The sequence below is a fragment of the Pelodiscus sinensis genome, chromosome 1, assembly GCF_049634645.1.
Source record: "Pelodiscus sinensis isolate JC-2024 chromosome 1, ASM4963464v1, whole genome shotgun sequence".
Taxonomy (NCBI): Eukaryota; Metazoa; Chordata; order Testudines; family Trionychidae; genus Pelodiscus; species Pelodiscus sinensis.
This window is the reverse complement of record NC_134711.1, coordinates 96,960,918-96,984,529: the sequence shown is the minus strand read 5'-3', so window position 1 is coordinate 96,984,529 and position 23,612 is coordinate 96,960,918. Positions and strand designations below refer to the sequence as shown.

General features: G+C 44.6%; 1 protein-coding gene across 1 annotated transcript; it reads right to left on the bottom strand.

Annotated features, from left to right (window-relative positions):
* Window positions 1-3,757: 3,757 nt before the first annotated feature.
* CKAP4 (cytoskeleton associated protein 4) lies at window positions 3,758-17,972 on the bottom strand. Its single transcript, XM_006137992.2, has 2 exons — window positions 17,254-17,972; window positions 3,758-7,427 (listed from the first exon to the last, which is right to left on the bottom strand). Exons 1-2 carry the CDS (start codon window positions 17,584-17,586, stop codon window positions 6,099-6,101), a joined length of 1,662 nt encoding a protein of 553 aa, XP_006138054.2. The 5' UTR covers window positions 17,587-17,972; the 3' UTR covers window positions 3,758-6,098.
* Window positions 17,973-23,612: the final 5,640 nt, after the last annotated feature.

Here is a 23,612-nt window from a genome sequence, read left to right as displayed (position 1 = left end):
AAGCTTTTCAAAGCAGTTTCCTTCATGTAAATGAAACCACTAGCACCCTCTTGGAACTAGTGTTAAAGGACTACCCTAAATGAGTAGTCACTCAGGTCAAATTGTGCCATGGGCAGCAGAACCAGTGGAGCAGTAGGGGCTAGTACCACTACAATGGAAAATTGCAGGGGTGACTACATTTCTACCCACGTGCACTGTACCACTACACATTCTAGGAACCAGAGTTCCCTGGAAACCACACACATGTTGGAGGATAGAGGCTCAGAGGTAAGAGTAGAATTGATGGGGTGAAGTGGCCACTGCAGGCTCCGGGCTCAGGCTAGGGAGGGGGTAGATACTTGATTGGTCCAGGCCCACGAGCAGCTATCCCTGTTGACAGAGATACCAGCTGCCAGGCTCCACTTTCTCACTCTGGAGTTGGCTCCTCATCGTTGAGCAGAGTAACCACCCCCACCCTCTCCTATCATGCCTCCACCCCGCCCATTCGAAGTGAGCCATTGCTGCCTCCCTAGATTGCGTAGTTCTACATGACACTGGGTATGTCTACACTGCAACTAAAACCATGCCAGGTGGCTTTGGCTCCTGGGGTTCTGCTAAGGGGCTGTGTAATATCAGTCTAGACATTCAGGGTTGGGCGAGAGCCTGAAGGTAGGAGATCCTGCAAGGTAGGAGAGTCCTAGGCTATGTCTACACTGGCGGGATCTTGCGCCAGAGCTATGCAAATGAGGCTAAGCGTGGAATATCACCGAGCCTCATTTGCATATCTAATGAGCTGCCATTTTTGCAGAAGAGGCTCTTGCGCAAGAAAGAGCTGTCGACACTGCCCCTTCTTGCACAAGAAAAAACATCTTGTGCAATGCTGTTATGCTGATTATTTTCAGGCATAACAGCATTGTGCAAGAGGGTTTTTCTTGTGCAAGAAGGGGCAGTGTAAACAGCTCCTTTTTGCACAAGAGCCTCTTCCGCAAAAATGGCGGCTCATTAGATATGCAAATGAAGCTCAGCGATATTCCACACTTACCCTCATTGGCATAGCTCTGGCGCAAGATCGCACCAGTGTAGACATAGCCTTAGAGTCTCTTGGGCTCAGGGAACAAGTCTCTTGGGCTCAGGGAATTCAGCTGAGTCACCTGGCACAGGGCAGCTAGGATATCTAAATGCAGTGCAGACACACCCACTCTGACAAATGGGGCAATTTCCTGGATAAACCTGATTGAAGCTTTTAAGTTGTGTAGTTTTGGGGTCCGTTGTATTTAAAATGATGGGGACTAAATTAGCTGTTACCACTTGAGAGAGATCTTGGTGTCCCTGTGGATAGTTCTGTGAAAACATCCACCCCATGTGCAGCAACACTCAAAAAAGCAAACAGAATGTTAGGAATACTTTAAAAAGGGATAGAGAATTAAACAAAGAATATCTAACTGCCTCTGTATAAATCCATGCTACGCCCACATCTTGAATACCTCATGCAGTGGTCACCTCATCTCAAAAAAGATATCTTGGAATTGGAAAAAGTTCAGAAAAAGGCAACAAAAATGTTTAGGGGTTTGAAATAGGGATGTTAAGCATTAGTTGACTATCTGATAAGCAAATGCTTATCACATAGTCAGATGACCTCCTTCCCCCCACCCCCCGCTGCCTCTATTAGATGGAGGCAGCAAAGTGGGAATAGAGGGGGTACTTCAAAGTGGCAGGCTGAGCCCAGGATCAGCTGTGCGGCACTCCCCCTTTGAAATGCCAACGCAGCGTTCAAAGGGGCAGTGTCGCACAGCTGATCCTCAGCTGATCCTGAGATCCAGCGCGGCATTTCCTCAGAACCCGGGATCAGCTGGGGAGTCCTCAGCTGACCCCTGGTTCTGGGGAAATGCCATGTGGAACTGCAGTCAGCTGGGGAGTCCCCAGCTGATTCTGGGTTCTGCTGAAATGCCACATGAAGCCCAGGGTCAGTGGAGGACTCTTGTACATTTCAGAGCGGCACCCCATGTGCAGCCTGGAGTCAGAGGGACTTCCTGCTGGCCCCGGGCTGCATGCAGAGTTCCACATTCCTCCTTTGAAATGTACAAGAGCCCCAGCAGAAATGCCCATCGACTATTTGACTAGTAAATTAACCGTTACTTAACATCCTTAGTTTGAAATGGCTGCCATATGAAGAGAGGTTAATAATATTGGGATTTTTCAGTTTAGAAAACAGAAGACTGAGGGGGAGGATATAACAGAGGTCTATAAAATCATGACTGGTGTGGAGAAAGTAGAAAAGAAAAATGATTTATTTGCTCCCATAATACAAGGAGTAGGAGTCTCTAAACGAAATAGGTAGTGGGTTTAAAACAAATAAAAGGAAGTATTTCTTCATACAATGCACAGTCAACGTGTGGAACTCCTTGCCAGAGAATGCTGTATAGCCCATGATTTTAACAGAGTTCCAAAAAGAGCTAGATCAATTCATGGAGGATAGTTCTGTCAATGGCTGTTAGGAATGATGCCTGTAGCTTCCTTTTGTCAGAAGCTGGGAATGGGCGACAGGGGATAGATCACTTGATGATGACCTGTTCTGTTCATTCCCCCCAGGGCACCTGGTATTGGTCACTGTCGGAAGACAGGATACTGGGCTAGGTGCTCTTTAGTCTGACCTAGCATGACTGTTCTTATGTTTAGGTGTTATTGTGGAAGTGCAAGTAACTCCTCTAGGAGATGGGGCTAACGTCAACTTGGGGAAATGCTAGGTACTTCAAATGACTTTTTGAAACATGAACTTGTAACATTAAGTGGATTTCTCAGGAAAATGCCAGGAGGAGGGTGTATGCTAATATAACCCCTCTAGCTAGGCAAAAATCTCACCCCCTTGAAGTTTTGCCCTGGAGATGAGAACCCATTGTTTGGCTGATTCCCTATTCCCTGTCTCTTCAAAGATCCCAAACTGGATAAAGGACTCTCAGATTCATGGGCGTTCTTGCTCTAGTCTAAGCAAAAGGTGTTATGAATTTGAAACCACAGGAATAGGGCTGCTCACCTGTCAGAACTCACATCTGGGTCCAGGTGATCTCTTATAAACTTATTAGCGTGTAGGTTCTTTAGTGTTTTTAACACGTTTTCTCTGTGATGTTTTTACATTAAAAATAAAATCTGCTTGCTTAGAAAAAACTGGTAACAAAATTGTGGCAATTACACTGCACATCATCTGAAAGGAGAAACGAAGCTGGCCTGCTTAGACTCTTTGATGAGAAAAACACAGTGGTAGCAGAGCAGTGGTTAGCCTAGAAATAAGCCTATTCAGAAGGGAAAGAGAAGCAGGCTCTTCCCAAAAGAGGTGATAGCTGAGAAACTTAGAGTGGCTTTCCTGTCTGGACCCTAGAGGGGGAATACAGGTACAGTTGCACTGAGCTGACAAATATTTGTTTTACACACTTTGAGCAATTAAATAATTGGGGTTTTAAAACAGCATTGTTGGTGTCTGGATTAGAATTTATTGAAATAAATGAGACAGTTCGCAACTCAGAGCAATTGTTCCAGGCTCTTTGCAAACTCAGATGAACATTGTTGAATCGCTTACGCTCAGGTCACATTGTCAAGTTTTTCTTCACAACCATCATAGCTGCTATTTGGGGTTTTTTTTGGTTTAGAAATTAAAGCTGAGACTCTGATAAACAAATGGTAGGCTTTTCCATCTCTCACCCAGGTACCTCTTGAACCCCCGAGGAAATATTCTGGGAAAAAATGCTAAATTAAGTACCTTTCACAATAAGCAATATGAAAAAAATCAAAATACAAATACCAAGTGTTTATTATGTATTAAAAATACTGTAAATAAGCTATACAGTTCACTTCACAGTAACCTAAACAACTGTTAGAAACTTGAAAAGGAAAGTCAATAAAGAACAATTCAGATCAAAAGGTTAAAAAAAAAAAAAAAAAACTCTCAGTGCAGTACATCTGCCTCCCTTATTAAGACTTAGTTGACCTGTTAGCAACTTTTCACTATATACAGAAGGAACAGCATTAGAGGTGGCTGGATATTTTATTCTTTAATATCTGAGGGGGCTCCCCCTTTTCTGTTCCCAGAAATTACCACTTGTGGAAGGTGCTAATTCTAGGAATCATTTTCTAATGTAGCCAAAGAGTTGACTAAGATAAGGCATGCATTATACTCTCTATGGGCTAGCATCTATCCCCATTTAAAGAGCGGCCTGCACCTAGGCATAAGTACCTTTGGAAAACAGCAATCAGAAATCCTTCTCAAGGGTACAAACCCCTAGAAAGTTCAAGAGATTCTTAAGAGTGCTTGGAATTCTTTAATATTTGACACATTCTGGTTCTCAGCCAACCTAAGGCTTGTTCCCACTGCACTGAAGTTAATGACACTCCCAGTGACTCCAATGGTACAGAATAAAATAATACTAATTAAAGTCACTGTCACCTCAGGGATAATCTTAAAAAGGTGATTTTTTTAGAAACAATTCTGTTGGTATCACTCTGAATCTTCTCTTTCTCCTCCTGTGGTATTATTAGCATGCTTAGGCCTGGTCTACACCTAAAACGTACACTGGCTTTACTAAGTCAGTTGGAGTGTGAGAAGCACACACATGCCAGTGACACAGCATAGACTATCCTCCCTCCCCAGTTTGCATGCTGATAGAGGGGCTCTTGGAGGCACAACTAACATCACTGAGGGAGGTGGAGTTACTACAGTGGCAGAACAACTCTTATGTCAGGGTATGTCAAGACTAGCAAGCTGTGTAGCATGGGCTGCATTGCTTTAGTTCCCCTCCTCAGTCTTCCTCACTCAAAGCCCCAATCACCTCCACAGCAACTAACTGGGATATCACAACAAAGAAACTAGGATGTCAAGGAAAAACTTTTGACAATGTACATCATCCCAAAATAACACGGCAAAATGTTACCGAGCCCTCTGGCAATGAATTATATGTATCCATTCAGATTCCTCAGCTATGCTGATCTGGACATGAGGCTTTGGAGGTGCTGGGGAAAAGGAAAATGGGGACAAGTGCCTGTACTCCTTAGCAGTGTCATGAATCACCCCCTCAGTATCTCTCATCTCAAGTTTTTTAAGAGAGCCTGAGCCTACTTGCCCTGTTCTTCTCCCGGCTCCATGAATTTTCCCGTGTGTGGTTATGTACACATGGCAGTCAGAACTCGCTTCTTTCCCTCCACTGTGTAATAAGCCGAAGGAACAGATGAGTTGCCTCAGGCTTAGTCTACACATAAAAAAATTACCAGCCTGAATATTTTGGTTAAGGGTGAGTTTGTTTGGTTTTATTCAAAAACAATCATAACACTAAAAGCCCTAGCGTGGATGCAGTTACATCACTATAAAGGTAACTTATGCCAATATAGTTACTCCCCTTCCACTATGGGAATAGCTAACCCAGTATAAAGTAGGGATGTGAACAGGTAACGGGTAAGCATCACCCTCGCACAAGCCAGCAGCCTCTTCACACCCCACCTGCTGCTTCCAGCCTTCTGTGAGGCTCTCTACCTCCACCACTCCCCTTTTAACTGGTTAACTAATTAAATGGGATTTTACATCCCTAGTATAAAGCACCTTTATATATCTATGGGTATGTTTACACTACAGCTGCTATAGTGCCACAGCTATGCCCTGTAGCTCTGCCACTGTTGTATTATAGTGTAAAGGGGTTTTTCAGCTAGTGGAGAGATGGATTAACTACAAGAGGTAGTGGCTAGGTCACTAGAAGAATTCTTACTTTGACCTAGCTGCATCTATACAGGGAGCTAGGTCAACCTAATTATGTCTCACACAGCACAACATTTTTCACAGCCCTGAGTGATGAAGGTAGGTCGATCTAATTTTAAGCCTATGTTTACAGCAGGGAGATTCGTGCTGCTTTAAGTCACAGCAGAACACCTTGTAATGTAGATCAGGCATTAGTAATTTACCCTCTCACCCATCTACCCAGACACACAAAACCTTAATTTTATTTTTTAAACAGAAGAGATATCCAGGAATTAAGCAGAACTGTCTCTAATTATGTGTCCTTGTTTTCTTTGGCTTTGTCAAAACACTGGGCATACAAAAACTATTTTTAAAAATGTAATAACTGCACAATTACCACTGTTCACTAAACTTTTTCATGTATCTTTTCTACTTTCATGAACAATCTATCCAGCTCATTCCTTAGGTCATCCACTGAACTCTTTACAGACTCCATGTTATTCTCATTAGTTTCTATTTTCACTGAATAAGCAACTAAACTATCCACTGCAGTTCTTATCATTTTCAAGTCAGATTCAACTTGATTGACAATAGATCTTAATTCATCTACAGAACCTTCTACAGAAGACAGCTTTTCAAGATTGTCTTGTGGTTGGTCCATCTGAGGCTTTTCTTGATCCAGCAAAGCACTTACTTGTTTTTGTATGTTATGAAGTGCATTGGCAGAGTCTGGTAGGTCACTCACACTTTTTCTCAGTTCATCAACATCATTGTATAATGAAAGCTGAGCTTCACTAAGACTTCTCACGGTGTTTGTTATTGAATGTACATCAACATCTGAAGTACTATGTAGAGATGCAATGGTTTCCTCTAGAGTAGCTAGCTTTCTTTCATACTCTTCATGCTTAGAAAGAAGTGATTCCATCTTTTCAGACTGTTTAGCATCAGCAGAACTTAGAGACTGAAAACTGTCTTCTACACCTCTGAATCTGGATTCAAAGCCATCAGTGGTTTTTTCAAGGGTTTCTAACACATTTTTGTAGAGTACGTTTTCTTCTTGTTTGTTAAGATCAGCTTTAATTTGCTGTAGATCTTCATCAAGTCTTTTAATCTCATCAGGGAGCTGTGTAATGGATTCTTCAGCTTTAAGAACTTTCTCTTGAAAAGCTTTTAATGAAAGGTATTCTGTGTCAGCAGTCTCTTTGAACTTCTCAAGTTCCTGTTTGAGGTTGACTAATTCTTTGACTTCGGTATAAACATCAGATTCCATGGACTCTATTGTACTTTTCAGAGACTCAATGGTCTTTTCTTTGGTTTTCAAGGATGTCTGCATCTCATCAATAGTATCTTTCAGCACCTTGAATTCATGTTTATATACATCTGTTTCTCCCAGTGAAGCGACCTTTGCTTTCATATCATTGATTTCATTTTGACTCCTTTTCTGGACTTCAGTGAATATGGCAATGTTATCATTGATAGATCTGGTCAACTCTGTTAATCTTTCTTCTACAGTGTTTTCAAGTGACATGAAGTCTCGTTCTCTTGCATCTTTTACCACATGGATGCCATCCGACAGGTCTTTCAGTATTTCATTTTGTAGTTTTTGAAGAACTTCACTGATTCGGTTTATTTCACTCTCCCCTTGCTTAACAGTCTTCTCTGTAACTTCTTGTTTATGCTGAGTACTTTTCATCATGGATTCAAAACCCCCAAATGTGGTTTGAAGAGAATTCACCTAAAACCAGAAATCCACATATTTGCAAATGTTCATCTTGTTAGTTGCTGAGGATGTCACTATCTAATTTACTTCTAACCCCCACTAGTGTAGTATCTGAGCACCTCAGAATCTTTATTGTTCCCTCCCTCACAGCATTACTATTATCAAATGGGATACTGAGGCACAAAAAACCAAAAGCTTGGGATACGCTGAAAAGTTTTACCAGCATAGATGTGTTAGAGAAAGGTGTTAAAAAAAACCCCAACAATCCTGACCAACACAGTTCGGGCTGACAAAACCTCAGGTGTAAATGCAGGTAAGCTGACAGAAGAATATTTTCAAGTGGCTCACGTTGTTTGGTGGTGTTCCTACATTGGCAGAACAACAACATCTGTTGGTAAAGGCTGGATCTACACTAGGCCCTGGTCTACAGTAGGGAGTTATTTTGAAATAACTCCCCTTATTTCAAAATACTAAGCAGAGCAACCAAACTTCCAAGCTGGTTATTTCAAAATAGCAGTGGGGTGAATGCTCCACTGCTCCTATTTTGAAATAACTACTCCCCAGTGCTTCCTGGGGTTCTAAGTGAAGACAGTGCAACTACATTAAGGGAGCCTGATTCGGACTGAAAGCTTCCCTGTAGTGTGGACACGCTATTTTGAAATAGTTATTTTGGGAGTTATTGTTTTGAAATATATTATTTTGAAATAATTTCCTAGTGTAGACATGCCCCTTAGGGGACAATGCCAGCATACCAATGCCCGGCAGGGGATATGAACAGGCCTCTATGCCCTGGGGCTGTGCTCAAGAGCCAGGGTCTGAGGCGGGCTCTGTCCAATAATGCTCATGGGCAAGGCTGATGACAGACTTCGCCAGGCCCGCCCCAGAAGGGGCAGGGTCTCAGATGTAAGAAGTGGGGATGGGGCTAGCCTTCCCCACCCGGTCCTCAGCGCTGTCCAGACTGTGACGCATGGGGCTCCAGCAGGGATATAAAGGCCAGAACCCCAGGCCCTTTTAAATTGCAGGGCCTGAAAGCAGCTGCCTCTTTGTTCCCCACCACTCTCCAGTCGGCAGGCCTGCTTATGGGAGTGCAGCCTTCTGTTCCCCGGCTGACACAGCCCATCCGTGCAAACAGAACCTATGCAGGGAAAGTGGACAGACTAGTACTGAAAACAAGTTGGGGTCAGGAAGAGATCTCCCCCCTCCACAGGTTCTGTCAGGAAGAGGTGCAGATGGGACTGTGATGAAGGGTCAGGAAGAGAGCTTCTCTGGAAAATTCCCAGATTCTATAAAAGCCAAAATTGAGGTGAAAAGCCAGTGAAAACCAAATTGTGGCTTTTTCGAAACCCAGGAATTCTTCCAAGAATATAAAGGGCTTTGCATATGTGGCATGAACTGAACTGATGAGCTCACTCTAGCTCCCTGTCCAAATCACAAAAATTACCTCCACCGTTGCAACTGACTGACACATTTGCTAGCAGTCTCAGCTCAGAGGCCAAGGCATCACTGGGCATGAATAATGAACTACCTTTCTCCCCTACAACCAGGATCTAGGTACATGAATGGGGAAGCTTGCCTGGCCGGTCCCCTTCTGTGGATAAAAAGAATTTCAGTCTTCAAGTCCATGAAGGTGGCATGTTCTACAAGCACTAAATTCACACTAGGGATCTAGGCAACTAGTTGAGTAGTCAACAACCCAATAAGCCTATGCTCTTACCCATGGCTCTTACCACATTGCAGAAAAGCAGCAGGGAACTGTAGCGCTTCAGCCTTTGAAATGTAGCAAGAGCCCTGTAGGGCTCTTGTATATTTCAAAAGCACAGCAGTCGGAACTAGTGAGAACAGGAACTGCTCCAGTCCCCATTTGCACTGTTCCCCCCAACATCATCTCCATGGGGGGGTGGGGGGGGGGGCAGGGAAAGCAGAGGCACAGTGGGGAAACTGGCTTTTAAGCCAGCTCTCCCCAGCACCAGCTCCTGCTTCCTCGCTTTGCTGCCTCTCTCTGATAGAGGCAGCAAGGGGGGAGGAAGCAACTAGTCAAGTCATTACTTGACTATCTGATAAGCTTATGCTTGTCGACTAGTCAACTATTTGCTTACATCCCTAGTGGGGATCCTACACACACAAGTCTTACATGTTTTGACTGTGTGGCAGTGCTGAGTAATACATGCTACAGGAGTCCTGGAGACACTCACTGTCTTGACTTATTCCCTGCTACACATGTGGAGGGTGCATTAATCAGTACTGCCACATGGTCTGTCAGGTTATTGATTAGATAAACTGCTTCAGAACTGGTTTCACTTTGTAAATAACATTATTAAATGGATGCACTTTAAACATTTTCTTTTTAATTATAAAAGGCCAAGTCCTGAAGTCTTCATTCAGCTTCCAAGCCTGCAGTCACTTCCCACAAGAGTTAGCTAATTAATTAAATTACTAATGAGCATCTAAGTTATTCAGATGCATGTTTGGGTGCTCAGGCTGAACCTTGGTTTCAATAAGAGGCTGAGATAAGAAAAGACTGCAGAATTTGGCCAAAAATCTTTTAATTTTGCTCCAAATGCAAATATTAAACAATCTACTATTAACTGGTGTAAAATACCACCAAATTTTACAGCTAATTTGCAAAGGAAACATGGTTTTACTACCCTTTTGTTCTTCATGAGGTGCAGAAAAGGGATAAATAGTTTCTCTCCATCCTCCAATTATTTTCCAAAGTCTATTCCTGGTGGATTTTAAGAAATAGATTGAGTAATGTCATATCTCTTTCTTGTTTTGCTGAAGCACCAAAGGACTAGCAAGGGGTTTCTCTTAGCCTTCTAATAAAGGGGTAAGAGTATTTGAATCTTTAAGAAAGACAGTTTTTCTCCCAAATATTTGTCAGGTGTCTGAAGTAAACAGGTGTTAATAAAAGGCAAAGATTTAAATAGTCTGTTCAAAGGTCCCATTCATTTTCAACTGCTCAAATTTCTACCTAATCTCATTACAGCCGCTCCCCGAATTGCGAATGGTCGAGTTATGACCATTCGCACTTACGACCAAAGCTCCCATGGAGCTGTCATAAAGGCGGTCCCCGAGTTATGAACGCAACCCACGCTTACAAACAGCGCGGTCGCGTGTAACTCAATGGGGTCCAAGTTACGAACAGATTGAGTTACAGCTAAGTGTTTGGTCCGTAACTCGTTCGTAACTCGAAGAGAGGCTGTATGTTATAATCTCACTGGTTCTTCAGTTGTTCAGGAAAAAGAAAGTAGATAAGACTTGATATTTCTAACAAAAAAAATGAGCAGGGGGAAAAAAAATGACTTTTGATTCTTACACCCACTCCCCTAATCCTTAGCCCTCTCTCCTCAACAAGTGGTCCCAGGGTTCCTTTATATATCATATAGAACCAAAAAAGGGAACCATTTAAAAAAAGTTGAGAAGCAAGACTGAAGATAGTTGGCTGTTTTTCAAAGAGATGTTATTAAGGGCATAAGAGCAAATGTGTAGAAAAGATAGGAAGTATGGCAAGAGACCATGATAGCTTAATCAGGAGATCCTGAATAATCTAGAGGTGATGAAGATGACCCTAAAGATCCTGATGAGGTAGTGTAGGGGAGCCTGGATGGTCCTGCCATGACAAATAATAATGTCTTATACAATATATAATCAATTGGTAGATATGATTAGAATGACCAAGTCGAGTATAAATATAGGTATAGAAGTGGTGCCTGTTCCTACCGGCAAATGCATCATGGACGCCTCTGCGCATGGGGAAAGAGGCCACGACCTTCCATCCGACAACTGTAAGTTGCTAATGGTGGAACCGTGTGTGATTTATAAAAATAAGTAAATGTAGGTTTCTATCCTTAAATATCTTGTGTATTCTCCTAGGTGTAGGTGTTGTTATATTTCCTGTGCTACCTATCTCATTTATTGGAATGGATTTATGTAACTCTGCATTGCTTTCCTTTACTATTCTGTGTATAATAAAGTTAGAGATATAGTTTATTCTTGGTGTCCACTGGCTCCTTTCGTATCTACTATCCTGAACACACGACAATGGACCATATGCCACGGGATGTAGGTTGAAGCTTTTCCCTTGCAGGGCCATGTGGTTGAGGATCAGGAGCTCAAATGCAGGGGCATAATCATGAGTGGGCCTGAGTGAGCCACATAGGGCTGGGGGTAGGTGGGCTGACTGTGCTCTTATTGAGGTGCAGGGCCTGGCCTCCCTTTGCCTCCACTCTCCATCAGAAATGCCTGCTGGGCAGGGAGAGAAGAGCAAGCCCCCTGACCATGCTCCCCAACGGGAGCATCAAGTAGGCAGGGGGAGCAGAACAAGCCCCCAGTGCTGCTCTCCAGCTGCAGCATCAGAGCTGGGCAAGCCCTGCAGCCCAACCCCACACCCTGGCTGGGGCACCAGGTGGTTGTAGCAGGGCAAGCCCCAACCCTGATCTCCACCTAGAGCACTGGGCAGAGCAGAGCAAGCCCCTGTACCTCAACCTCACTCTCCAGTGGGAGCAATCAGCTGGTGAAGCAAAGCAACTCCCTGACCCCCCTCGCTGGCAGAAGTGCCTGGTTAATGGAGCAGGACGAGCACCGAGCTCCAAGCAGGGGAGGGTGGGCATAATGGATATGGAGGGCACAGGGGCACATTTTTATGCCCTCCCCCCATTTTTACAGGGGCCCCTGGCCAGAGCAACAATCCCGCCCCTAACCCCAAAGGCAGGCCGGGGGAGAGACAGACTCTTCACTCCTACTCATCCTGTATTGATTATCCACCCAATTTTGGGGCCCACCCACTTATGCCACTGCTCTGGTGTATCAAAGAATCAAGCCCAGTGTAATCAAGCTAGACCAATTTCTAATTTAATTAATGTTAGTATGTGCTCAGCCCCTTTAGGCTAAACCAGCATTTCCCAAAGTGTGGTCTGTGGCCCAGTACTGGTCCTTAGAAAAATTATCATGCATGATCCTATTAATTTGTGTGATGGGGTTGCAGCACCCCGCACTGCTGAGCAGCCCTCTTGGGAAGAGCCCGCCGCTATGGTGTTTCTGCTGGGCATGCTCCCAGGCGGTGGGGCTAGATCTGGCGGGCGCTAGTGTAACCACCACCAGGCGGATTGGAACCAGGGACCTCTGAAGCAGAGTATAGGAGCCTTTACCCTCTGAGCTAAAAGCCAGCTGCCTCCCAGCCCATGCTGTAGAAGTCTCTTGGTCTTAACTGTTACTGTAGTCTAGGTGCCGCTGTATGGTAACCACACTAGGTGTGTGGGTTACACTCGGACCCAGGGAGAAGGCCAGGCACTGTGTGCACTGACGCAAAACGCCCAGTGCCAGACACAGCCGGAGGAGCCGGTGCCAGCTGATAAAGCGGCCAGGATTAGGGTTGGGGGGGCAGAACAACCTGCTGGGCGTACCGACACAAAACACCTGGCCCAGGGATTGAGGCCAGGAGAGGAGGGGTGGAACAATCCGCCAGACAGGTAGGGCCAGCGACACAATTTATTTGCATATTTATCATTTACTTAATGAATATGCAAATAAATGTTACCAGTCCTCCAAAAGCTTGTGAATGGGTTTACTGGTCCCCAGTATAAAAAAGATTGGGAACCACTGGGCTAAGCCATGGCTATCTGGCTCCTTCAGGAGCCCTCTGCAGGAAACGTATAAAACCCTAGCTTCAAAGTAAGAGTTCACATGTGTTACAAAACAAGAGTGTGGAATGGTTTTCCTTTGAGGGGAAGCTAAAAAAACCAACACACCTAATGCTGTTCATCTTAGAAGAGAGATGACTGGGGGGGCATGATAAATGTCTATAATATTACAAATGCTTTGGAAAAAGTGAATCAAGAAGTGTGTGTCTAACTGTGACAACAAGTATTGGATTTTTCAACCACAGCCCTTGGAAGGTTTAATATCAAATATAAGGCAAAGAACAACCAGTACTTCTACTAACAACCAGTTTTCTCCTTTAACCAGTCATATTAACATGTCAAATCATCTTAATGCCTCTGTAAATTATGCTGTACTAAAATAATCTTTGCCCTTCTGTCAACTGTGCTACACTACAAAGACGAACTACAACTTTCCATATCATTTCCTTTCCCTTCTTACACAGATGAGCTTATACAACTTTCTTCAGGCTCTGTATGGAAAAAGACCAAAGGAGGTGGAGTTTCCTCAAAGCAGCCCCAACTGGCAGTGCTATATAAGTGCACCACAGGATCCGATAGTGATATAAGCCTGTGAATTGATGACAAGTCTTTTTACTCATGTGCACCAACAGAAAAAGACAGGATATATGCATTTGTGTTATACTAACATGCTATTTGATTTAATCAATCTGCCTGTCATCTTTACATTATAAATGCATGCTTAATGTTAGCCATTCCTAGTATACATGCAGATGGAGTCTTATTTCCTTTTGAAAATAGAACACAGATAAGAATGTAACATCTGCCATACTGGATTAGACCATGGTTCATTTTGCCCAGTATCCTGTCTCCAACATTGGTCTATACCACAGATTCAGAGGGAGCTTACAGAATAGGGTAATTTTGAAATGATCCACTCATCTTCTGCTCTGCACTTTTGGTAGTAAAAGATTTAGTCTTCTTAAGCATGGTTGCGTCTCTGACCCATCTTGGCTAACAGCCACTGATGGATTTATCCGCTATGAGTGTACCTAGTTCTTTTTTCAAAACCCGGTCATTCTTTCTACCATCATATCATCCTATGACAATGAGTTCCACAGGTTAGCTATGTGAAAAAAAAAATACTTCCTCTTGTTTATATTAAACCTACTGCCTATTAATTTCATCAGGTGACATGTGTGTGTTTGTGTTTTCTGGGAAAGGGTTAACTACACTTCTCTATTCACTTTTTCCACTGTATTCATAATTATTTAGAACTTAATCATCCCCCCACCTTCATCACCTCTCTTCTAAACTGAACAGCCCATATCTTCTCTCCTTGTAAGGAGACTATTCCAAAACCTTCAGAATCTTTGTTGCCCTTCTCTGAACCTTTTCCAGCTCTACTATATTCTTTCTGAGATAAGGGGACCAGAACTGGACACAGGATTCAAGGTGTAGGTACACTTTGGATAACTAATTATTTAGTACATCATTTGTTCGCCTATCTCCCAGGAGTGCTTTCATGAGAGAGGGGCAGTAACTGTGGTGCTATCTTGACTCTCTCTTTTCTTCTCACACAGAGAACACACTCACAGCAGCCAGCTCATTGATCTGAACTGTGTGGCTAAGAGTTTCATGGATCAGGATTCCCCGTAGTTTAAATCCCTTGAATCCTAGCTATTAAAGGATGAATAGGCTTGTGACTATGGCACTGAACTGGGACTCAAGATCTGAGCTCCTTCTTGGCTCTGCCATAGGCTGTCTGCGAGACCTTGGCCAAATCACTTAATTTGGCTGACCTAAAGCTTCTTGTCTATGAAATGGAGAAAACAGTACTTCTCTTCTTCACAGGGGTATTGCAAATCTGATTCACTAACATCTACGTATTGCTCAGGAATTAAAGTGATAAGTGCCATAAAAATACAACTAATATAACTACCTACATTTTTATACTGTGGCCATGCATTATACTCCTGTATCATACATGCCCAGCTTTTGATCCCAATATCTCCTTGCCCCCAAACAGTTTTGAACAAATATTAGGCAAATTAAAATGTTGTGCCTGTCAAGCTCATCAGTGCCCTGTGTACTTGAAATCTGGTCAAGATGAAAAAAGGAGTTAGTTCTTGGATCCACCCACCTTTGCAATGCACTTCTACAATCACATATTTATTGTAGGTGTCTTTCTTTCTCCTGCTGCTGTAAGAAAGACCCAAGCAAACAAGAAACTCACCAACTAAACTTCCTATCCTGCACATACATGGAACCCCCTTATCCTCATGGATCAGCTTGCGGTTTGAAGCTTTACTGATCACACAAGGGAAACAGGGAAACTGCATGGCACAGGGTGCTCTAAAATGAACAAAGTATGCAAACTGGAAAAAAAACATTTTTTTCTCTGATCTATTTCCGTTATAAATAATCTCAGGTGCTACTCTATATAAAAACTTTCAGACAGAAGTGCGATTTTTATTTTAAGGTAACAGTATGTCTAACATTAAAAAAAGTAAAATATTGTAAGATAGGCTGAAAGATGTGGGAAATGAATTGCCCTGCCAAGCATAAAACCTTAGCCCAGAAGCTTGATTCAACTTTACTAAAAATAGCATCCTTCAGTTTCAAGGACCTCTCTGATCAATTGGGCCACACCCATTGCTAACTACTTCATCACATTTCTGGAGACATGAGTTGCAACAAAAGTTGCTGGTCTCATCCTCTTGGCTGGAAATAATATCCAAATTTGGCAGACACTGTAATAAGCAGGAAAGGGGCAGACAGCCAGCCGTTCTGGTGCTCTATTGCTCTTTATAACAGGTGGGATTTTTGCTTTTCAGAGCACCCAGCGGATTCAAATGCCATTGAAAGTTGCAAGAAAATAAGGGTGATATTCTACAAAGTCAAAAACAGTGACCAGAAGAAAGCGATACACTGTGCTGTGATTTATCATGTCATAATACCCATGACTACTTCAGAGTAACACAGGGTTGTGATATGACAATCAGCTACATACATCACACTAACCTGAGTGCAGTGTAGACTGCACTATGTTGGCCTGAGAGCTTCTCCCACTAAACTAGCTAGTGCTCATCCCTGGGGTGGATTTTTTAGGCTTCATCTACACTACAGCAGGGAAAAGGTTCTAGTGAAGACCCACCAAATTCACTGCATATCACTCTCCAGTCTCCCTTTTTATTCAACCCCAGATGAGAAGAGTAACGTAAGTCAATGGAAGACTTTCTCCCATGGACACCCGCAGCATACACCCTGCAGTAACTCAAACTATGGTACTTCAACTCCTGCTATGTTATTCAGTAGTTGAGACATCTAATCAGTCAGGGGCAGTGTGTGGGGGAGTCACATTAAGGGGAAAGGGCACAATGCCAGCAGCCGGCCCAGCCAGGGGTAACTGCCCTGAGTCCTGTGCTTTGGAAGGCCCCATGGAGCACAGCACAGTCAGGTGGATTAGTGAGGAGGCTTAGCACCAGCAATATGGGTCAGACCCACCCCCACAGGCATGAGGCAGTGAAAAGTGGAGTGACCTAATCCGAGCCCACTCTATTCCCCTGGCTCTGAGCTGCATCATTTGGGGTGGGGGTGGAGGAAAAGGTGGAACTGTTCCCCAAACTGACAGGTGGCTGGAAACACAGTGTGGGGGTGGAGTGGTGCAGGCTGGGCCCAGATTGTTCTGCTTTCCCCTGCCAGTAAGTGTATGGGAAGTCCCACACTCCTGCGGCTAGTGCCAGGTCCCTGCTAGTCCCCCAGGCCACGCTGCTCAGGGTAGGGGGCTTGAGAGAAGAGGTAGAGGGAGGCAGGGAGAGACAAGAGTGGGGGGAGAGAGAAGGATGGAGAGGAGTGGGGGCAGGGCCTCCCCTAGGCTAGGGAGAGCAAGGAGACCAGTCTCCTGGCCAGAGCGTGCCCCTTCCCCCCGCAGCAGTCGCCCCTGAGCTCAGCCAGGAAAGCTCTTCCCCTTCCGCACTGGGGGTCTTCGCCAGAGGTGCCAGCTGTGCGCGGGCAGCGCCTCGAGTGCAGATTAGCTCTTATCGGTTCGCCCCCAGGCTGAGCCCGTCTGCAGTGCCACGCGCGCCCTCTGCCCGCACACCAATGGAGTCGCCACAGTTTGGGGAGTCCGGGCAAAAACTTGGCGAGCGCCGCTCCCCTGGCTGGGAGACCAAAAGGCGCTGCACGCGGCGGCCGAGGAGAAACCACGCCGAGGGCCTTACCTTCTGCACCACTCCCTGCAGGGTGTGAGCCAGCTCCTCTCGCTGCCGCGCGGAGCCCTCCTGGCGCAGGCTGAGCTGGCTGACCTCGCCCAGGAGGTGCTGCACGCCCCAGCCCGAGAACACGGCGGCTGCGAACAGAGCAAGCAAGAAGAGAAAGTTAAAAGCCCTGCCCAGGCTGCAGGCGGACGGGCGGCCTCCCACCGCCGCTTTGCTGCCCTTGGCGGGAGCCGCCGCCGCTTGCGGCTGCTGCTGCTGCTGCTGCTTCTTTGCCACGTCATCGGAGTGGGCTCCCTTCTCCGAGCCCTTGCTGCCGCGCTGTCTGGCGGTGGACATGCCGGCGGGGTGCACGGGCGCGGCTGCTGCTGTCCAGCGAAGGAGGCCCGGCAGCGGCGGCGCTTGACGCTGATGAAGAAGCGGAGCGTTAGCGCTGCAGCGAGGAGCCGCTCTTCCTTCTCATTCAATCCGGGCAGAGGCTTAGGGGGCAGGAGGGTGGGGTGACTCCAGCCACGGGAGCGAGGGCTTCCCCGCCCTGCTGCACACCCAGCGCCGCCTCCCCGGCCCGGGAGCTGCCACGCACGCGGAGAGCAGCCCAATTCCCCAGCGGCACCTAAAGTTACAGGGGGAGCCACGCGACGTCGTGGGGGGAGGATCTAGCATCCCCTGCCTCTTGCAGCTTAGACATGTTCTGTTTGGAGTCTACTAGCCAACTCGTAGGCAGGAGACAGCCACGCCTACAGTTAAGGCAACCCGACGCTTTCTATTGTGTACGCTACTGGTTCAGGACACCTATGTGCTTACAGGGTGCTTGGGTATGACAAATACACACTGGGGCTATGTCTACACGACGAGTTTTCTCGCAAAAAATATGCTAATGAGGGACGCATTTGCATAAATTGTGGCCTCATTTGCATATGTTCTACCCATCTGTTTTTGCAAAAACAAGCAGTGTGAGGTTAACTCTACACTGCAGGCTTCTTGCACAAGAAGCCTTTTGCAGAAGAGTTTTTGCGCAAAAACGTCTTGCGCAAGAGCACGTCCACACCTCAAGTGCATTGCAAAAGTAATGTGCTTTTGTGCAAGAGAGTGTCCACACTGCATGGACGCTCTTGTGCAAGAAAGCTCTGATGGCCATTCTGTGAATGGCCATCAGAGCACCTGTGCTTTTTCCCATAGGGCTTTCTTGCGCAAGAAACCCCTGTGGAGTGTCCCCATTTGCCTTTTTGCGCAAGAACTCTTGTGCAAAAAGGAGTTATGCCTCGTAAAAGGAGGTTTATCTATGCAGGAAAAAGCCCACTGTTCTGCCGTTTTACTGTCGATTTACTCGTGCAAGAGCACATTTGAGGTGTGGACGCTCTGTGGGTTTTTGCGCAAAAACCTTGCAGATTACACGTAGCCTAGACGTTTTCTTTTTGCGCAAAACCCCCTTTTTCCGTGAGATCCTTATTTCCCATATGGATCTTGCGGGAAAAGGGGGTTTTGCACAAAAAGAAAAAATACACACTGAGTGTTTTTGCGCAAAAATCCTAGCGCAAAAATGGATCAGCAGAAAATATGCAAATGAGAGAGTTCCTCATTAGCATATTTTTTGCTGAGAAAACTCGTAGTGTAGACTTAGCCATGGAGTGCAGGGTCCCGAATTGTCCTGGAGTCTCTGGGAATTTAGATTAATATTTTATTAAATATGTGTATCCTGCGATGAAGTCTCTAGGAATAGATCCAGCCTCTGCTTCTGTGGTTTCAGCTTCCAGTTTTAGGAGTAAAAGTTAGTTTTGATTCAGTGTTTAAAATGTTGTCAGAATCTGCTTGGAGTTCATGATTTCTCAAGCAAATGACTGCTGCTCTGAACATTGCCAACAGGCTGCAGAGGGACCTGGATTCACCACTTTTCAGCTGTGACAGCAGGCCCAAGAATAATGGTGAATGAAATGAGGGAATCTGCAGGATTTTACAGAAATTTCTGTGATCAATTTGGTTCCATTGTTCAGGATGTGTGGAGCCTAGCTTCTGCCTGGAATATAATTAACCATCTGCTTCACTAATTCACATAAAGATAGCCACCAATGCAGCGGCGGATTTGGGGCAGGGCGAGCGGGGCGGCTGCCCCGGACCCCGCGCTTGCAGAAGCCCTGCGCATGCGCCGTGGCGCCACGGCGCATGTGCCGTGTCAAAGGAGAGGGGCCCCCGCAAAATTGTGCTGCCCAGAGCCCTGCGGCACTCTCATCCGCCCCTGCACCAATGTACAGTGAACTTTACCAAACATTATCAAGACTGTCTTTAACTTTACTACAAAATTATAAATAATTTGGCCTGATTCATCATTGTCCCTGTATCTTAGGCTGTCATTGACTCCTGTGCAGAGTGATTGTAAAATGCTTCCATTCTTATTTAGTAGCTTTTTAGATTTATTTTGCATCCTGTTCTGGAGTAAATAATTAAACCATGTGCAAGGCTCCAATGAATCAGGTATTAACAGTAAATTGATTTCTAGGCAACAAATGGCACACAGGGTGTTTTCAAGGTTGTTGGAAAATAGAAAAAAAGATAATTAAAAGAAATGTTACTTCCTCGCGTGTTAATTCTACGGCTGTGTGAATCTACCTGATAAATTATGCACATAGAAAAATTAATCCAGTCTTTGGTATAGATATTAACTGGTTAACCGGGAAGCATGAAGCAGGTTAACTCTGGCAGTGGTCAGCTGCATTGGGCCAGAGCAGCACCAGCATTGGCCAGGCTAGTGAGCCGGATCACAGAATCCCAGCCACGGAGGGACCCCATGGTCACGGCCATGGTGGACCAAGCAGCAGGACCTAAGTTAAAATGGTTAACCAGTTAATTGCTATCATTTAACCAGTTAATTGTTTTAACATTCCTAATCTATGTTTTGTGTTAATCTGATTCAGAAGCATAATTGATCCACTGGTGTAGGAACAATATTTGCCCCTAAACTGCATCAGATTAAAAAAAGTCAGCTGATTTTGTGTAAAGCATTCAAAGAACCCATAAAAAAAGCCCTGAAATCTCCAGTCCTGAAAATATTTAAGTATGTGTGTAATAGTACTCATGAGTGAAGACACATGTTATTTAAGCATTTGTAGGATGATGGCTTTAGTTACAATGGGAAGCTTTCTATAGATACACTTTAAACAGTCTAAAGTTACTGTGGCTCTAAAGCAGATTTGATTTGTTCCTTTATATCTTACTAGTATGTAGTTTTTCTTGTTTTGTGTTTTAACTACATTTCATTATGGAGACGCTCACCATGATCAGAGGTTCATTTCATGGATATGCATGCAAAAATATAATCCTGAGGAGACAATGGTTATGTATCATTTTTTATCTGTTCACTTTGAATGTTTTAGAACAGGGGTGGGGAACCTCAGGCCCGGGGGCAGAATGCGGCTCTCGGCTTGCCTGGATCTGGCCCCCGAGGCTCCGGGTCCCTCCTCAGCATTGGAGAGCCCATGCTGGTGCTACAGCCCCCCTGCTGTTCCCCTGGGGGCTGTAGCACACAAAATCCACTAGACTGGACCCCAGGAGGCTCTGGTGTGCAAGAGGAACGTGGGGAGTGTCTTTCTCCTTCTCAGTCAGGGGCCATTGTGGGGGGGAGGGGCGGTTCTGCTTCTCACTTATGTGTGGCCCCTGACTGATTTTTCTGTTGGTCAGTTTCCCCAACCCAAAAAAGGTTTCCCACCTTTGTTTTAGAAAAACCACATTGGATCATGCTCTTCTGGCAGAATCTTATCTTTTCCTTTGCCTGTGTATTAATTCGTCTCCACTTTCTTATAAGGATGTGATTTTTATTTAATCTTTCTTGTCTTGTATGATGCTGGCAGAGCAGTTCAGATCAGTATCATAGGCCAATTCGCTAGTGTATTAGAATAGATCAAAATGAGGGTAAAGGAAAGAGTGTATTCAGGTGTTTAAACGTCATGAAAACTAGTGGAATGTTTCTTGTATTGTTTTTGCTTGTCTGTTCCAATGAAAGTGTAATAGCAAATATTTACATTTTGCATTACCCTAAAAACTAAGTAAATCTTGGGAAATGATAATGAAGGACATACAAACTTTTAGAGAAAATGCTAATTTCAAAGCAAGTGGTCATTATGAACCATGGTCAGAAATCAAAACACTAAGTGCATTAATTAGTCTCATGAAAGAAAAAGCTTACTGGAAGAGGTGTAGAGATACTACGAGCTCATATTCTGTCAGAAGAAGATATATAAATGGATTTAAAGAAAGATCCTTCATCTCTGAACTGTTTGGATTCTTACAGTGAAATATATTATATGCAAAGAGGAGTTCCCCAAAGACAAGCTGGGTATATTGAAACACTTTTGGGAAACCGGGCAATTTATTACATCACTGCTACCATTTGGAATTACAAACTGTGACTCTCCTATTAATATATTTTACCTGCTCAATAACTCTCAAATCTAGACTTCATTTATTATAGAATTGGCTGCCAGTGTAGTCTTTGGTGTAAGACCTAGTGTACCAACTTATCTGGAGTAAATCACTGGTCTCTTGGGACCAGGAACTACCTGATGTGGTGTGTGGTTTGTTTGTTTGTTTGTTTTTCATTTAAAGAACATTTTATGACAAAGTTCAATTTGCCTGGGTGGCAGTATAGACAGGAGAGTCTGAAGGAACTGTCTGTGACTCTACGGTAGAACTGGTATAATGATCTAAGAGTTCACATTTGTTATTGACTTGGTGAAATCGAATTACAGTATAGAATATACACTGTTTTGGAGTGTCTGCTCTACTTTCTGACAGTTTGCCTTGAGGGAAACCCTCACAGCTGTGAGCCACTCTAGAGAGTATGACAGCTTGTTTTAGAAGTTTTGATTAATATAGTCATTCTGAAGAAATTGTGTATCCGACCTTAAGTGTTAGAGGAAATATATAATCACATTTCCTCAATTTAATAGTAATAACATTAATTTTATTGCCATAGGTCAGTCCTCTGCATCCAGATCATCATTGTAACAGAAGATCCAAGAATAATGGTGGGAGGGGAAATGAAGGAATCTGGACTATTTTATAAATGAAATAGGTGGGCAAGTGGAATGTTAACTTCCCATCTTTGTCTTCAGGTTGTGGCATGCTAACTTCCCTGAAATCATTCTCTGTGATCTCTCATTATTGAGGCTCTTCCTATTGTCTGATGCAGACTTATTGACTATTTCTTTTGGAGCTTGGCGTAGGGGGTGTCATTTTGATGGTTTCACCTTACCTCATGACATGCTGTGTCAAATTCCACTCTCATTTTGTACTCATCTAAATTATAATAAAGAAACACAATGGCACATGTGGCCAAGAGACAAAGTGCAGTGGCACAAAGATGCTGCAACTTCATCTGTTTGCTGTGAAACAGAGGTGACAGTAAGCGGGTGTACCCTAGTGCACAGCTCCGGCAAGAGCTGGTTGAGCTGCAGCAAAAGCCAGCAGGGAGCTATTTAAAGAGCTGGCAAGGACCTGGGTTGCAACAGGACAGTACCTGTAAGGAATTTTAAGTTACTTTCACCGCTGCTCTGAGGAAAACCAAATAAGCTGGGCTGTTGAAATGCATGCACAGCAAGGGTACTTAGGAAGTTCACTGATGCACTGCTTTCCCTCACATGCAAAGATCCTATGCCAGTGGTATCCAATCTTTTAGGGCTGCCAAGCGCCCGGGGGCGGGGCTGCGCATGCGCCGGGTGCCCAGGGCCCGGGGTACAAGAATGGCTCGGGCCGGCCCTGGTCACTAGGCAGGCGCACATTGGGGACCACTGTCTATGCAAAGATCTCACATGCAAAGATCCTATGGAACCCTTGTGGGAGTTAAAGCAGCACACCACAGCAGGAAGAGTCACCCAATGAAAGGAAGAGGCAGAAACAGTGTCAGCTCCCACCAATCTGAATTCCTCTTGGGATGCAAGAAATGTAATGCTGTGCAGAAAATGTATACTTTACACCCACTTTATTGAATTTGTCCCGCTGCTGAGCCAAGAAACTCAGGATGTCTTAACACACATCTGTTCAAGTTAAGGACAATGTATCTGGCTCTGTCTGATCCTACCAGTCTTTAAGTATTTATCCACAGCTGACAGTCATTGGGTCAGAGAGAGTGATAATGCAGTGGCTGAGGCATTCATATAGGAGAGCAAGGGTCTAGTCCCCCTACTGCAATCACTCTTTCTTATTTATCCACCGTAGCACAGCTTTAACAGGAGAGACTGAGGGAGCCTCCTTCCCCTGAAAAGATCACAGTAGAGTCTAAAACTGAGATTTAGGTCTCTATGGCTGTGTCTAGACTGGCAAGATTTTCCGCAAAAAAAAAACCTTCCCAGCTGTCTACACTGGCCGCTTGAATT